This window comes from Balaenoptera borealis, assembly GCF_965194805.1.
Source record: "Balaenoptera borealis genome assembly, chromosome: 12".
NCBI classification, from domain to species: domain Eukaryota; kingdom Metazoa; phylum Chordata; class Mammalia; order Artiodactyla; family Balaenopteridae; genus Balaenoptera; species Balaenoptera borealis.
Window position 1 is genome coordinate 85,364,161 of NC_138869.1, and position 14,960 is coordinate 85,379,120.

The 14,960-nt window shown below is 57.5% G+C and overlaps 4 protein-coding genes across 7 annotated transcripts; 3 read left to right on the forward strand and 1 right to left on the reverse strand.

Annotated features, from left to right (window-relative positions):
• Positions 1 to 489: 489 nt before the first annotated feature.
• On the forward strand, positions 490 to 2,465 carry GPSM3 (G protein signaling modulator 3). Its single transcript, XM_082346086.1, has 4 exons — positions 490 to 726; positions 934 to 1,042; positions 1,254 to 1,453; positions 1,699 to 2,465. Exons 1-4 carry the CDS (start codon positions 505 to 507, stop codon positions 1,834 to 1,836), a joined length of 669 nt encoding a protein of 222 aa, XP_082202212.1. The 5' UTR covers positions 490 to 504; the 3' UTR covers positions 1,837 to 2,465.
• Positions 2,466 to 3,351: 886 nt separating this feature from the next.
• Positions 3,352 to 8,607, forward strand: PBX2 (PBX homeobox 2). 2 transcript variants are annotated; one of them, XM_082346071.1, is made up of 9 exons: positions 3,352 to 3,587; positions 4,617 to 4,690; positions 4,932 to 5,179; positions 5,279 to 5,469; positions 5,658 to 5,793; positions 5,913 to 6,066; positions 6,452 to 6,540; positions 6,663 to 6,749; positions 6,872 to 8,607. In XM_082346071.1, exons 1-9 carry the CDS (start codon positions 3,367 to 3,369, stop codon positions 6,962 to 6,964), a joined length of 1,293 nt encoding a protein of 430 aa, XP_082202197.1. In that variant the 5' UTR covers positions 3,352 to 3,366; the 3' UTR covers positions 6,965 to 8,607. The 2 variants fall into 2 exon arrangements, with proteins under 2 accessions (XP_082202197.1, XP_082202198.1); XM_082346072.1 differs by lacking the exon at positions 6,452 to 6,540.
• Positions 8,608 to 9,058: 451 nt separating this feature from the next.
• On the forward strand, positions 9,059 to 12,049 carry AGER (advanced glycosylation end-product specific receptor). 2 transcript variants are annotated; one of them, XM_082346070.1, is made up of 11 exons: positions 9,059 to 9,164; positions 9,351 to 9,457; positions 9,599 to 9,791; positions 9,968 to 10,032; positions 10,148 to 10,235; positions 10,331 to 10,513; positions 10,657 to 10,787; positions 10,976 to 11,117; positions 11,393 to 11,419; positions 11,536 to 11,662; positions 11,786 to 12,049. In XM_082346070.1, the coding sequence occupies exons 1-11, from the start codon at positions 9,113 to 9,115 to the stop codon at positions 11,883 to 11,885; spliced, it is 1,215 nt and encodes a 404-aa protein (XP_082202196.1). In that variant the 5' UTR covers positions 9,059 to 9,112; the 3' UTR covers positions 11,886 to 12,049. The 2 variants fall into 2 exon arrangements, with proteins under 2 accessions (XP_082202196.1, XP_082202195.1); XM_082346069.1 differs by having other exon boundaries at positions 9,098 to 9,164; positions 10,331 to 10,564.
• A 171-nt stretch (positions 12,050 to 12,220) lies between these two features.
• Positions 12,221 to 14,676, reverse strand: RNF5 (ring finger protein 5). 2 transcript variants are annotated; one of them, XM_082346087.1, is made up of 6 exons: positions 14,443 to 14,676; positions 13,465 to 13,483; positions 13,256 to 13,368; positions 13,095 to 13,149; positions 12,901 to 13,018; positions 12,221 to 12,794 (listed from the first exon to the last, which is right to left on the reverse strand). In XM_082346087.1, the coding sequence occupies exons 1-6, from the start codon at positions 14,580 to 14,582 to the stop codon at positions 12,697 to 12,699; spliced, it is 543 nt and encodes a 180-aa protein (XP_082202213.1). In that variant the 5' UTR covers positions 14,583 to 14,676; the 3' UTR covers positions 12,221 to 12,696. The 2 variants fall into 2 exon arrangements, with proteins under 2 accessions (XP_082202213.1, XP_082202214.1); XM_082346088.1 differs by lacking the exon at positions 13,465 to 13,483 and having other exon boundaries at positions 14,443 to 14,581.
• Between the last annotated feature and the right edge of the window lie 284 nt (positions 14,677 to 14,960).

Here is a 14,960-nt window from a genome sequence, read left to right on the forward strand (position 1 = left end):
TTGTGCCCTAAATAGACTCTAAGCACGTATAGGGCAATGATAACTATTCAACACATATTTGTTAGACACAGTGCTAGGGGTATATGTATGTTTGAGGGCCTGACATCCTTGGATCTGAGGCCTCTGCTTCCCGCTGGAAACATGCCCCGCCCCAACCCAATAAGTCTGAGGGAAGCTGGGAAGCAGGGGGCAGGTCCTTCTTAGGGAAGGTACCTGGGGTAAGGAGTGGGGGTGTGGGGGGGATTCTGAGGAGTGAAACCACTTCCTCTGTAGCTAGTTCCTGTGTTGACAGAACTGAAGGAGAGGAGGTGGGTGGAGGGAACAGAGCAGGGGGTTAGGGGGCTCCTGAGGCTCTGGAGATGAGAAAGCCAAAAGTCCTTCCCCCTCTGAACCCCCAACCCTACTGCAGCTGGAGGAGTTCTTCCAGTCTCTGTGCTCCCCTGGGGCGAGAGAGGTCAAGCAAGCCGTTGGGTGGGAAAAGAGAACTGGAGGAAGTTGACAGGGATGGGCGGGGCCCGGGGGGGGGTGCTGACCAGGAACCCAGCTTCCTGCTCAGTACCCAGGCATCCAGCCCCCGGCTCACCCCCACCCCTTTCAGCCCCTACTCCCCTCAGGAACTCAGGGTTCCGGCCCTCCTCCCAAATCCCAGCTACCCCTCCCCCATCGGTTTCTCCCCTCCAGGGGATGGAGGCTGAGAGACCCCAGGAAGAAGAGGATGGTGAGCAGGTGAGCTCGGCACCGGGTTGGGGAGGCTGGCATTGGGAGAGAGGGAGGTGAGAGGACCTGAGTCAGAGACTGAGTAATGGTGGACTCAGGGGACTTGGACAGGCTTGGGCACAGAGGCAGGAACAGAGACGCAGAGAGAGGAAATGGGCTGCTGGCCTAGCCCTCTGCCCACCCCACCCCCACCTGACTGGAACGGATGTCTCTCAGCATCAGGGCCCCCATCAGGATGAGCATGGCTGGCCCCCTGTGAACACCAGCAATCGGCCTTGGCGATCTGCTCCTCCGTCCCCTCCTCCTCCAGGGTCCCGCCACACAGGTACCCCCACCCACCCAAGGAGCTCCCTGACCCTGGTGCCCACATCCTTCCTGATCCCATGACCAAGGCTCAATCCATCATGGGCTCTCTCCCCACCTCCTCCGGACTCCCCATCACACCCCCTTAGCTCTGACGCCCCCATACACACACACCCACCACTGCTGTCTGCCAAATTCTCTGGGTCTCTGAGCCCTCCCCCTCCTCTCCCCAGCCCTGGGGCCCCGCTCGGCCTCCCTGCTCTCCCTGCAGACTGAGCTCCTTCTGGACCTGGTGGCTGAGGCCCAGTCCCGCCGCCTAGAAGAGCAGAGGGCCACCTTCCATCCCCCCCAGAACCGTCCAAGCCTAGGCCGAGCCCCGCCCCGGCCTCTTGAGGACAGAGAACAGCTCTACAGCACCATCCTCAGTCACCAGGTGAGACACCCATCCCCTCCCCGCCAGGAGGCAAGACCCAGGCTTCTTGGTCTCTTGGCCCCTGTTCTCTTTGGGGGTCCTACCCCTCCTTCTCCCCAGGCATCTGCCCCACTGCCCCGCCAGGTCCTACTCCCCCTACCCCCATCACAGTTGTCCTATATGCCCCTCACACCAGCCCTGGCTTCTTTCAAGCCCTGCTCCTCTTAGAACCTCACCAACAACTTCCCCTCCCTCCACTCCTCCAGAGCCAGCGGATGGAAGCCCAGCGGTCAGAGCCTCCCTTACCCCCAGGGGGACAGGAGCTCCTGGAGTTGCTGCTGAGAGTTCAGGGTGGGGGTCGAATGGAGGAGCAAAGGTCCCAGCCCCCCACACACACCTGCTGAGACTTGAGCCCCACCAGCCCCTCTGCACTCCTGGGGCTCAAAAGCTGGGCAGCCCACTGCATGCCCTCAACCCTGCCAGGCAGGGGCACCAGAGACTGGAAGACCCAGCAGAAATCTCAATATTCATCCACCTTTCCTGGGAACTGGAGCGGGTGAAAGTCCTCAAACCCTGGGAATAGTCAAGGTAGGATGGACATTCAACTCCCTCCATGACCAAGTATGTAGGAGCTTGAGGCCATGAGAGGATCCCAGCCACAGTGGGACACCTCACCCTCTCCTCTGATCTCAGGGAGTGGCTGGGAGTCTTGGTCCTGAACTGTGGGGACACCCCCAGTAGTCAAGCCACCAGGCAGGATCTGAGGGGCTCATTTCCCAGAGGAAAGGCAAATCTCCCAAGGTTTTCACCTGAGAGGCAGTTCCACCCTCCTTCTCAGTAAGAAGAAAGGAAGAGAGGGCACAGCAAAGACATAAAGACTGTTCTCCCACCTCCATCACCGGCACACCCAGCCCCTGGACTGAGGGGCCTACAGGCTGTGAATGGACATTTAGCCCTGCCCACCCTCCCTTCCCACTGCTGTTCTGAGCTGTCTGATGTTTGGTTATATGAATAAATGTAATTCCCCTCTGGACTGAAGACTGGTGTCTCGGGTGGCGGGGTGGAGGGTAGGAGGGTAGGAGGGTGAGGCCGGAGGCCACCACTCTCCCCAGTCTGGCCAGAGGCCAGCTTCCCTCCCTGGCTGGTTAATTACTGGCTCATTAAGCAGCGGCTGGAGACCTCCCTAATTATCTCCCCCAGCCCCCCTCTCCTGGTTTTAATTAAGTAGAACAGGGAGGGGAGTCATTAGGATAAGAAATATGAACTAAGCTGTCTGTGAACCCAGGCATTCCAGCGGCCAGAGTCCTCATCAGCTAGATCTCGGATTCAGAACCCAGGTGCAAGGCCCCCCCAGCCTCCAACACGCCCCCCGCTTCAAGGCCACAGAAGTCCAGACCCTGGGACCTTCCCTTATTTTCCCCACGGGCTAGTCTCCTCCCCTCGTCCCCTCTCCCCTCCTCCACTCGTCTCCGTTCCTCCGTTTCTGTGTGTCTCTCTCCGCCCCCAGCTCCTCCCTGTTCCTCCTCTCTTCTCCCCTCCTCTTCCTCCCCGGCTCCCCTCCCCCAGCCTCCCTCCCTCGCTCCCCCCCTCCTCTCTCCTCCCTCCTCCCTCTCTCTCACACACACCCCCGCTTGGGCCTCCTCTCGCTCTCTCTCCCTCTCTCTCTCTCTCCCTCTCTCTCCCCCTCTCTCTCTCTCTCTCTCCGGCTCCATTTTCTCCGCCGCCGGGGGCCGGGGTCTCCTGTGGGGGGCCCAGACGGTACCCCAGGTGTCCCTTCAGGGCCGGGGTGAACCCCCGGGAGAGCCGGGAGCGGGGGAGACGGGCGGGGGTTGGGGCGGAGGGAGCAGCGGCCCCAGCGAGTTTGGGGGGGAAGTAACCAGGCGCGGGGGGGGAGGGGCGGAGCAGGGAGGGGGCCTCAGGGCCCCCCCCCAACTATGGACGAGCGGCTGCTGGGGCCGCCCCCTCCAGGCGGGGGCCGGGGGGGCCTTGGATTGGTGGGTGGGGAGCCTGGGGGCCCTGGCGAACCTCCCGGTGGTGGAGACCCCGGTGGGGGTAGCGGGGGGGTCCCGGGAGGCCGAGGGAAGCAAGACATCGGGGACATTCTGCAGCAGATAATGACCATCACCGACCAGAGCCTGGACGAGGCCCAGGCCAAGTGAGTGCCCCCAACCCGGTCCCCACACAGACCCAGCAGAAGCCCCATTCACAAGCTCTGAATCTTCTGGGAGCCCCCCAACTCCAGGACCCTCCCCAGGATACTACAGCTCTTCTCTCCTCTCCTTACTCCCGGGAGCCCCAAGATAAGTGATCCCTCTCAAACCTTCCTTCACCCCCAGTCCCTGAAACCTTCAAAAAGGGGAACGCTAGGTGGTCTCACTCCCCCCCAGGTGGTCTCACTCCCCCCGTCTCTCACTGACCCCCGCCCACACACACACACACACACACACACACACACACACACACACACACGCCCCTGGAACATCTTTCCATCTCCAGAGCCCTCTTCTGGCTCCCAGACTAAGAAACAGCTATGCTGTCTTCTCCCCTAACTCTCCAGCCCACCCTCATCCTAGGGGCCTCCACACCCCTTCCCCGGGCTGCGACCCTTTCTCTCCATGTATGGCCCAGCCTCCAAGGGTCCTCACTCACCCTTTGCCCCTGCTCAGCTGACACTAGGAGCATCAGAGCCTTCCAGCCTGCTCAGTCCCAGGACCCTTCACACACCTCTATACTGAACTCCCCACTTAAGCTCAGCACCCCTAACCCCCTCTGGCACCTCAAACTCTGACTCTTCTCCCCAGCCTCCTTCTGTCTTCCGCTGAAATTTACCTAGTCACTCTCATTTCTGCAGCCATTCCCCAAATCCCCTCTGTACCCTTCTAGACCATCTCCCACAGCCTCCACCCGGCCACGGTGCCTTTAGCCTACTGCACCTTCCCTCCTCCGTCCAGCCAGAGCCAAGCAGCTTCCCCACGTCTCCACACTCTGGGAGCTGAGCTCTTCCCAAGAACCCCCCAACTCCATTCGGCCTCCAATCCTGCTTTCCCCTGCCACACATTTACCCACCACCTCCCTTATTCCCAGGCTGCCCTCTCTCACCCTCATGGGTGTGTCGTTTTGTGGTTGTCTTTCCCACTCCCCCATTTCTGTAGCCTCTCAATTTTTCTCTCCCATTCCTCCCAAGGAAACACGCCCTAAACTGCCACCGAATGAAGCCTGCTCTCTTTAGCGTCCTGTGTGAAATCAAGGAGAAAACCGGTACGTGGGTCCCCCCCCCTTCTGATTCCTCAACTCTGGAGACAGAACCCTGTTCACTACAGAACTGGGGCTACGAGTTTGACAACTTGGGGCCCTGAGGGAAGTGTGGGTCAGGAAGATTGCTAAGGGGGGCCTGGGAGGGAACCCAGGCCTGGAGACTTGGGTCTCCAGGAGGCACCAGGAGGGCTGAGAGCTGGGTGTGGGGTCCCGGGGTCCCTAAGTCCACTCGCCTGCACGCTAGGCCTCAGCATTCGAAGCTCCCAAGAGGAGGAGCCTGTGGACCCGCAGCTGATGCGCTTGGACAACATGCTTCTGGCAGAGGGTGTGGCTGGGCCTGAGAAAGGGGGCGGCTCAGCGGCAGCAGCTGCGGCCGCCGCAGCCTCCGGAGGCGGCGTGTCCCCCGACAACTCCATCGAACACTCGGACTATCGCAGCAAACTTGCCCAGATCCGCCACATTTACCACTCGGAGCTGGAGAAGTATGAGCAGGTGAGGAGAGGAAGCTGGAGCGGGTGGAGGGAGAGGCCCTTCGGGGGAATCCCAAGGCCAGGGGGCTCCTCCTCACCAGGCCACGGGCCCCCACTGCAGGCGTGTAACGAGTTCACAACCCACGTCATGAACCTGCTGAGGGAGCAGAGCCGCACGCGGCCTGTGGCCCCCAAGGAGATGGAGCGCATGGTGAGCATCATCCACCGGAAGTTCAGCGCCATCCAGATGCAGCTCAAGCAGAGCACCTGCGAGGCCGTCATGATCCTGCGTTCCCGCTTCCTGGATGCCAGGTGGGGCCCAGGGCCCCAGGCCAGCCCCCGGCACCCAGCTCCTTCACGTTCTTCTCCAAGCCTCTGGGCCGCCAGGTTGCGCAGCACAGCACCATACTCCGTGACAGCGGCGCTCTCTGGAGTTAATCAGCTTGGTGGCCCTGCCGGGACACCCACATCCTCCTCACCACCCCGTCTCTCCTCTGTAGACGGAAACGCCGTAACTTCAGCAAACAGGCCACTGAGGTCCTGAATGAGTATTTCTACTCCCACCTGAGTAACCCATATCCTAGTGAGGAGGCCAAGGAGGAGCTCGCCAAGAAGTGTGGAATCACTGTCTCTCAGGTACTGGGGAGGCGTGGGCAGGAGTTTTGGGGGCACGGCGCTCTCCCATCCTGTTGACTAAGGTGTTTACAGAGGGGCAGGTTCCCACCTGACCCTCCTTTCTGCCCCACACCCCACAGGTCTCCAACTGGTTTGGCAACAAGCGGATTCGCTATAAGAAAAATATTGGAAAGTTCCAAGAGGAGGCAAACATCTACGCTGTCAAGACCGCTGTGTCAGTCACCCAGGGAGGCCACAGCCGCACCAGCTCCCCGACACCCCCTTCCTCCGCAGGTGGATCCCGCTGCCACCCTGGCTGGCTGTTCTGCACGCTTCCTGCTTTTGTTCCAGCTTCCTATCTAGGCAGGATCATAGCAGAGAGGGGGCCTTCTGGGGTGAGAGGGACCAAGCTGAGATGGGGTGGGAATATCAGGGGACAGAGGCCACCCTAGTGAAGTTACTTCTGCCTTTCTTCCAGCAAGTGGCCAGGGGAGGCTCAGGAACAAACTGCTCCTTCTGAGTGTTGCAATGTTGTTTGGTGGAGAATTTGCGTATGGTGGCCCACCCCCAGAGAGCTAGTTCAGGGGGCTTTTTGAAAACTGAGAGCTGTAGTGAGTCTCCCGTCTGCCATCACAGGCTCTGTTACACTCTTCCCTAATTCCCCCTCTGCTCCCCCAAGGCTCTGGCGGCTCTTTCAATCTCTCAGGATCCGGTGACATGTTTCTGGGGATGCCCGGGCTCAACGGAGATTCCTACTCTGCCTCCCAGGTCAGGTGGTCCATCTCGCCTTGAGTAGGGCTTTCCCAAACTCAGTTTCCCTACTTTAGGATATGAGACTTTTTTTCTTTTGAGGCTTCTCACTGTGTCCTATCCTCCTTTGTTGCCTGCAGGTGGAATCACTCCGACACGCGATGGGGCCAGGGGGCTACGGGGATAACCTCGGGGGAGGCCAGATGTATAGCCCTCGGGAAATGAGGGTGAGTACCTGAAGCCCCTCTCTCCACCTCTCACCAGGATGGGAGGGCCTTTTCCCTGGCAGCGCTGTCCCCTGTGCTGGGTTTCCTAAAGCCCTACCCCAACTGTCTGCCTCTTTTTCCAGGCAAACGGTGGCTGGCAGGAGGCTGTGACCCCGTCCTCAGTGACATCCCCGACAGAGGGACCAGGGAGCGTTCATTCTGACACTTCCAACTGATCTCGCCCCTCAGGGCCACAGGGGTTAGGGGCTCACAAGGCACCTCTTGAAGAGGACGCAGGCATCCAGAGGACAAAACCCAGACAAAGGAGAAGCACAAGATAGAGAAGGGCAAACAGAGTCAATCCCCTCCCTGGCCAGACTCTCTCAGTGCTGGGGGTGCTGACTACATGGCAGGGAAGATGGGGCCCCTTAAGGGGAAAGTGGGGTCTGTCTCCCCCTTTTTTCCTTTTTTCATTCTTTTTCTCCCCCTTTATCTCTCACATAGAAAACACACGCACCCAGAATCCTATTTTTCAGATCTTTCCTCTCCTCCTCTCTCATACACGCACGTACAACTATTCTGTTTCTCTCTCTCTCTCTCTCTCTCTGGGCTCCCCAACTCTCCTTCCCTCACCCCACTTATCTGCTCTGGGATCTGTGGAGATGCCAGCCCTGCCCAGCCAGAGATGCCAAAAATGGGGACATGACTTCTGGACAGAGGACGTGGGCCACGCCCCCTGTGCCTCCCCACCCCCTGCCCCTCCAGACGGCTTTATTACCTCATACGCAGCTCATCTTAAACCAATAGAATCGCTCGGTGGACGGGAGTGTCTGACTCAGATATCTACCTCGGAGGGAGTTTCTGCTACTTTAGGGAATTGTTGACTGGGCTTTGGGGTTGAACTTTTTTTTTAAAGGAAAGAAAAATTAACCCTGGGATCCATCTGTATTTTTTTTAATTTTTATTTCGGGGATTTTTGGTGGTGGTGGTGGTTCTTAATTTTTAATTTAGTTTGGGGAAGTAGATGTTTTTATAAATATGTTGATTTTTTTTTTTCATTTCTTGCTTTCCCACATTAAGGGTGATAGCCAAAGGGGTCATGATAAGAGAAAGGGGAACAAATAGAACTGGTGAAGAGCCTGCCTGGCTCCACTCCTCTTCGTCAGGAAGTACATTTAGCAGGGCACCAAGCCTGCCCCCCTGACATCACTTAGGTGTCCTCCTTTGCTTCCAAAGTCACTGAGGTGTTCTTTGCTTGTGCAGGCAGCTTTCTGCTGCATTTGGTGTGGAAGCAGTCAGGGCTTGCTCTGCCAGCCTGTTCCCCACCACCCTTGGGCAGGGCTAGACTCGGTAATTTGAGCAAATGTCACCTTCCCCTGTGAGTGACACGTCTAATATCTTTCTTTTAAACCACTATTTGCAGATTGGACGGGGAAGAATGGGGAGGGGGTTATTGCCAAATATGTTAAATATGGGTTGGGGTGTTTGTGTATGTATCTCCCTCAGTTTCCCCAGAAACGAGGTATCTTTTTTTTTTTTTTTTTTCTCAGTCCAAAATCGAGAGGGTGGGGAGAGAGAGGAGGGAGGTTGCAAAAAGCCAGGTATGAGGGAAGGTAAAATCACCACTGTCCCACCCTCGGCCCTGAACCCTACTATCTGAACCCCTCAAATATCCTCAGGATTTCACAAGACTGTCAGTAGGGAACCCCTCCCGTCAAAGATCCAGGCAGGACTGGGGGGCAGGTTGGGAGTGTGATGGGTGGGGGTGGGAGGCATGGGCCGGGGGCAGTTCTCTCCTCACTTGTAAACTTGTAGTTTCACAGAAAAAAACAAAAAACAAAAAACGCAGTTTTAAATAAAGAAATTTCTTTTTTCCCTGGGTTTAGTTGAGAATTCTTTTCAAAAGCATGAGAACTTTTTTTCTCTCATAAAGCCCCAAACGGGTTTTCTCCCCGCCGCCCCCCGAGTTCCCCGGCCTTGCCCTCACCACCCAGGCCCCAGGTTTCACCCCTGCCTCCTCTCCATGGGAAACAGCCAGACCTGAACCCTGTTGCCTAGCAACCTCACCTAGTCGTCCAGTAGCCCTGGGTGGTCTGGTGCAATAGGTTGGGGGTCCTGAGGGGATAAGAGACCCTAGGAGATGCACTCCCCACCCCCATGGATGTGGCTGTACCCAGAGGCTGGCAGTGCCCAGGGGTGGGGTGACAGCTGTTTCTCCCAGTACCTGAAGGACTCTTGTCCGAGAGAGGCATGAATTCCTAGCATTCCCTGTGACGGGACAAGATGGGGGAGATGGGGGCAGGGGAAAGGGTACAAGCCCCACCTAGGGTGGTGGCCCCAGCAGCAAGGGGCAGACAGAGCCAGGAGCCTGGGAAGGAAGCAGGATGGCAGCAGGGGCAGCAGCTGGAGCTTGGGTGCTGGTCCTCAGTCTGTGGGGTGAGCCCTGCCCCACCCCCAACGCCAATCCTCCCCGCAGAAAGCACTCTGCCCCTGTCCCCGAGAAACTCCCCACAACTTCCCAGGAACCTGGGTACTGCTTTTCAATCTCCCTCATCCGCCCTGTTCTAGTTTTATTAGCTCCCATCTCCCTTCCTGCCCCTCCATTGTGGTGCTGTCTCCCAGGGGCAGTAGTAGGGGATCAAAACATCACAGCCAGGATCGGGAAGCCACTGGTGCTGAACTGTAAGGGGGCCCCCAAGAAACCACCCCAGCAGCTGGAATGGAAACTGGTAAGTGGGGCTCCTGTCTCCCCACTTCCGGAGAGACCAGTGATGATTCGAATCCCCTCCTCCCCACCTCCCTACCTCCCTACCTCATCAGCCCTTTCCCAAAGGGCTTGCACTGTTGAGGCCCCTCTCCTCTGTCCCCAGAACACAGGCCGGACAGAAGCTTGGAAGGTCCTATCTCCCCAGGGAGGCCCCTGGGATAGCGTGGCTCGTGTCCTCCCCAACGGCTCCCTCCTCCTGCCGGCTGTTGGGATCCAGGATGAGGGGACTTTCCGGTGCCGGGCAATGAGCCGGAAGGGAAAGGAGACCAAGTCCAACTACCGAGTCCGAGTCTATCGTAAGGGTTCCAGGGCCTTGTTCACAGCCCACCTCTCATCTAAGGAAAAGCCTTCTACCCCAGCCCTTGACTCCTGGGCCCTGGCATGTGAGAACTTGACTTCAGCTGCCCCCATTCCCACAGCTGGGGTGTATCTTCAAAGCTGCAGCCTCTGATTGGAATTTTTCCTCCTTCAGAGATTCCTGGGAAGCCAGAAATTGTTGATCCTGCCTCTGAACTCATGGCTGGTGTCCCCGATAAGGTAGGAGAAGAGGCGAGATGTGGAAAGGGATCCTGAGAATGCGAGGGGAGTGTAGCTGTGTGTATGTGTATGGATTCTCTTATTTTCAAAGATGATGAGGTCACTTTTTCCCCAGGTGGGGATATGTGTGTCCAAGGGGGGCTACCCTGCAGGGACTCTTAGCTGGCACTTGGATGGGAAAACCCTAATACCTGATGGCAAAGGTGAGTCCCAGCGTCTCCCCTCCTGGCTGCCTTCTTTCTGATCACTCTCCCATACCCACCCTGGAATGTCTTGCCTTGTCCTCCCCCCACCATAGGAGTGTCTGTGAAGGAAGAGACCAAGAGACACCCTGAGACAGGGCTTTTCACACTCCGTTCGGAGCTGATGGTGACCCCAGCCCGGGGAGGAGCTCCCCACCCCACCTTCTCCTGTAGCTTCAGCCCTGGCCTTCCCCGGCGCCAAGCCCTGCACACGGCCCCCATCCAGCTCAGGGTCTGGGGTGAGCGCAGAACTGGGGAGGGCCCCAACTTGGGTGAGCACCTGTCGGAAGGTATGACCCTCAGGAAGGAGAGGGTTAAGCCCATGGCCACGGGGACCATAGACAGGTGTAACCCTCAACCTCATGCCCCTCCCCACCCCCAGAGCCTGCGCCACTGGAGGAAGTCCTGTTGATGGTGGAGCCAGAAGGTGGAGCAGTAGCTCCTGGTGGTACCGTGACCTTGACCTGTGAAGCCCCTGCCCAGCCCCCTCCTCAAATCCACTGGATCAAGGATGTGAGTGACCTGGAGAGGGGGCTGGCAGGTAGCGAGATATGTCATTGGCAACTAGGAGGGCAGGGGGTTCATGGAGAGCGAGGCAGGCAAGGAGGTACAAGGGTACCTGATGATGTGGAGGCAAAGCCAGCAGTATGGGATGTGTTGGCAGGGGTTTTAATAGTCTCCTGTCCCCTTTTCCCCACCAGGGCATGCCCCTGCCCCTTCCCCCCAGCTCCGTGCTGCTCCTCCCTGAGGTAGGGCCTGAGGACCAGGGAACCTACAGTTGTGTGGCCACCCACCCCAGCCATGGGCCCCAGGAGAGCCATGCTGTCAGCGTCAGCATCATCGGTGAGGAGACCTCTCTCCAAATCCCAGGGACCCTGGGGGCGGCTGAGGGACAGTGCAGGTTCCAGTTCCCTACCCTGCGCGAACACTGTCCCCGAGAGCCACCCCACGCTTCCCTCGGGGCAGCCACGCCCAGGCCTTCTCTGCCCCACACAGCCCAAGAGAACAGCCCCGCCTGTCCCCTCTCCCCTCTAAACTGAAGAAAGGGAGAGGCTCCGCCGGGGCTCCCACTAGCCTTCTCCCAAACTGAAGCCTTCCCTTCTGATTTTGTTTTCCAGAAACAGGCGAGGAGGGGCTGACTGCAGGTGAGGGGTTGGATAAAGTCAGAGAGAAGCAGACAGACCTCAGCATGACTGAGGGGATGGTCAACAAGAAAGGAACTGTGACGGCTGTGCCCTCAATTCTCCCCGTCTCCCTACAGGCTCTGTGGAAGGGCCGGAGCTGGGAACTCTAGCCCTGGCCCTGGGGATCCTGGGAGGCCTGGGGACAGCCGCCCTGCTCATTGGGGTCATCATGTGGCAAAGGCGGCAACGCAGAGGAGAGGAGAGGTGAGTGGAGGAAGCCAGACACCTCAGACTAAGGGCTTCCAGGCAGCAAGGAGGGGTGTCGGGGGGAGAAATGACGGAGTGCTGGGAACCATGTGCAGAATTCTCCCCAATCCTCCTCCCCAGGAAGGACCCAGAAAACCAGGAGGAGGAAGAGGAGGAGCGCACAGAGCTGAATCAGCCCGAGGAGCCTGAGGCGGCAGAAAGCAGTGCGGGAGAGCCTTGAGAAGCCCACAGCCGGACCCCATCCATCAGCTCCCTTTTTTTTCCCACCCTCTTTTCTGGCCCCAGACCAATTCTCCCCCGTATAATCTCTACCCCACCTCCCCAAACTTTCTTCCACAACCAGAGCCTCTCACAAACAGTGATGAGTAAACACCTGACACATTTGCTCTTGTGTATGTGTGACGCCCTCACCCCCTGCACCCTCGAGAGCCCTGAAGGAGAGGGTCTCACCCCCATGCTTCGCCACACCACACCAACATCTACTGAAGCTGGAGAGAAATGCTCCTGTCTTGGAAAGAAGGAGGGATGGACAAAGGTGGGCAGAGTTCCCGTGAATACATCCCACCTTGTTTATTGAATTTGTAATAAGGGAGGTAGTGAGGGAAAGGAAGCACTTAAGAGTCAGGACCCACATTAGACACCGGGGAGAGAAAAATTAAATTAAATCAACAAGGGGAATATGGGGGAGAGTCAGAGGGGGCCTTGCCCACCTTTCAACATCAAATCAAGAAATGTGGGGGAAAGCAAAGGATCAGGAGAGAGGGGAGACAGACCTTGTCTTCAGTCCGTCCTCCTCTCCCAGAGCTGGGAGTTACGATGCTACTGAGCGAACAGTTCAGAGCAAAGGTTCTCCCATTCTATGCACAGGTGTCACTCCTCCTCCCCACACCCTCCTGGAAAGTGGCCAGGGTTGGCCTTAGCCAACAAAAATGGAGGGCTTACAGGGGAGGGTCCAGGAGTAAGGAAGGGTCAGCAGGGACCCCCAATACTGATTTTCCTCTGGCTGGAGGTGGGCAGGAAGGAGACACAGCTCAAATACTGAGCAGCCAGAAAAAGAAGAAGATGGCGAGAAACAGGAAGAGGGAATCCTGCCAGCTGGAGGCCGGGTGACCCTGTCCCAGATCCACACCTGTGGAAGAGAGGAAAGCTGTGGAAGAAGTATCCACTCGTAGGCTAGAAGCGGGTCTGAGGAGATTCAGAGGGCTCGCTGGTAGTAGCTGAGGGAAGGCTCTTACCTGTACCCCGACGGAATGGCTCGTGGGTATTGAAGACGGTGGTGAAAAAGCCAAAGGGAAAAGCACCAACACCAAATGAGAAGTGAAAGCCCCCAGTATCACCAAATGGCTGGAATCCCTAGGGAGGTGAAGAAAGTCAGTGGGGAACGGGGCAAGTCTTTGGCAAGGAAGGAATACAATCAGACAAGACTCACCCCTCTGCTCTCAGGAGCGGGTCGCTGGCCCTGGGGGCGGGGTGGGGTTTTCAATCTGAGGAAGAGAGGGACTATCAGCAGGAAGTAGTCCCTCCTCTTCCATACACCACTCCCCAAGCAGAACCTTCCACCTTCCCTCAGCACCACCTCCCCTCTCTCACCTGGGATCCCGGGGCTTCTGGCTCCCTCGCCCGTAAAGGGGGACAACCTTTTCTCTGCTGATCCCAGCTTTACACACTGGGCACTCTTGCCGCTCTGGCCGTGCCTCCAGCCACTGGGGGAAAAAAATGTAGTGGTTTCCAGTACACAGAAGGGTCTTCCAGCTCCTCAGACCTCCCCATCTCCCTCTTCATCTCCTCTGCGTACGCACCTGATGGAGACAGGGCCAACTGGAAGGGGAACGAGAAAGGTCAAACCAGTTACACAAAAGAGAGACACAGACCCAACCTCAGAGTCCCATCTTACCCCTCTTACCAGGTGTTACCTGCTGTTTCTTTTCATATGTTCCACAACCCCTACCATACTAGCCAACTTGGCCTTGCTGCTTCTCTGATCCTCCAATACCTAAAGCTACATCCATCCTCAACATGCTCAACCCTCTCCCCTCTCCTCTCCCCCAGCAAACACACACACACACACACACACACAAATCCTCACCCCTCCCTTCTCTGCCTTTCGACTTAATTTCCAGTCCTGTTCAACCACCCATTTCCAGGTCTCCTCTTTCAGCCCCAGCCCTATCCTTGCCCCCATCACTCCCAGACCAAACCCCCTTTACCAGCACCTTCTCCCGCTACTCCTTTTCCTCTCTCCTATGCCCAACAAAGTCCCTATTTCCACAACTCCTTAACCTTTGGGGGCTGCCCCTCCACAGTGCCCTTGTCCCCAAGTTTCTCATACCACCCCTTGCCATATCTCACCTGCATGTGATCCCACCTTCCCTAGATCTCCCCCTACTCAACTGATGCGTGCCTCCCCTAACCTTTGAGTCTAATCCGATCCTACCTGTACAGCTAAGACCCCTCCCTTCCCTGGGGTAAGGTGGCTCGCGTCTCGCCTGCACAGATGTGCAGTGCCCACCCCCTGCGTCCCACTTCCTCTTAACGCACCTCTTAACACAACTAGGTTGGCTCCTAGTTGCTATGATTTTCCTTTCCACAGTTCTCCTCTGTACAGACGTGACCCTCTCGCCCACACATACCCAAAAACACGTAAGAACCCCCCTCAGGCCTCACCTATGAGAATGTGCCCTCCGATTATTTGTATGACTGTATGGTCCCCCCCGCCCCCAGCCTCCCCAGTATAAATCTGAGCCCCACTCCTTTTCGCACCCCTCTCAGATTCTCACCAGTACAGGTGGCCACACACACTGACCACAGCTTCCCGAGCAGTCTCCAGACATATATTACATTCGAAGGTCGCGCCCGCCCCGCCCCGCTCGCGGTTTGGCCCTTCAGGGCCCCCGTCCTCCTCCTCCGCTGCTGCCATGGCCGGTACTGTTTCGCCCCCCGCGTGCCCCTTAATCCCCCGAAACACACATACAGACGCCGCAACAAACGAGAAACCGCCTCCTGCCCACGATCTTTCGGCAGGCTTCAAGGTTTTCTAATCACTATTGGTCTCAGTGCCTGCCAATCATACAGAATCGTAATAAAGGACTGGTCCAAAGGGCGGGGGAGGAAAGAGGTTTACGCGGTCCCGCCCTTGCACAATGACTATTGGCTAATACAGTCACAGTCAGTTTGCAGTGCCATGGGATTGGTAAATATTCCATACGTCCTGTCGCCCCGGCTAGGGAGGGCTTTATTCGTCTGAGTAGCTGCCAGTCATAACCAAAGGCCAGAAGCAATTGGCTCAAGACTACTT

Bases quoted from the DNA above. Each gene is read 5' to 3' on its own strand.
- PBX2 (XM_082346071.1), top strand. From the start codon at position 3,367: ATGGACGAGCGGCTGCTGGGGCCGCCCCCTCCAGGCGGGGGCCGGGGG. The intron at 5,470-5,657 runs GTGGGGCCCAGG...TCTCCTCTGTAG, and splicing joins TCCCGCTTCCTGGATGCCAG to ACGGAAACGCCGTAACTTCA. The intron at 6,750-6,871 runs GTGAGTACCTGA...CTCTTTTTCCAG, and splicing joins ATAGCCCTCGGGAAATGAGG to GCAAACGGTGGCTGGCAGGA.
- RNF5 (XM_082346087.1), bottom strand. From the start codon at position 14,582: ATGGCAGCAGCGGAGGAGGAGGACGGGGGCCCTGAAGGGCCAAACCGC. The intron at 13,150-13,255 runs GTGAGAGAGGGG...TCTCTTCCTCAG, and splicing joins CAGAAGCCCCGGGATCCCAG to ATTGAAAACCCCACCCCGCC. The intron at 12,795-12,900 runs GTAAGAGCCTTC...TCTCTTCCACAG, and splicing joins GCCATTCCGTCGGGGTACAG to GTGTGGATCTGGGACAGGGT.
- GPSM3 (XM_082346086.1), top strand. From the start codon at position 505: ATGGGCGGGGCCCGGGGGGGGGTGCTGACCAGGAACCCAGCTTCCTGC. The intron at 727-933 runs GTGAGCTCGGCA...GATGTCTCTCAG, and splicing joins AAGAAGAGGATGGTGAGCAG to CATCAGGGCCCCCATCAGGA. The intron at 1,043-1,253 runs GTACCCCCACCC...TCCTCTCCCCAG, and splicing joins TCCAGGGTCCCGCCACACAG to CCCTGGGGCCCCGCTCGGCC.
- AGER (XM_082346069.1), top strand. From the start codon at position 9,113: ATGGCAGCAGGGGCAGCAGCTGGAGCTTGGGTGCTGGTCCTCAGTCTG. The intron at 9,165-9,350 runs GTGAGCCCTGCC...GCTGTCTCCCAG, and splicing joins GCTGGTCCTCAGTCTGTGGG to GGGCAGTAGTAGGGGATCAA. The intron at 10,788-10,975 runs GTGAGTGACCTG...TTTCCCCACCAG, and splicing joins AAATCCACTGGATCAAGGAT to GGCATGCCCCTGCCCCTTCC.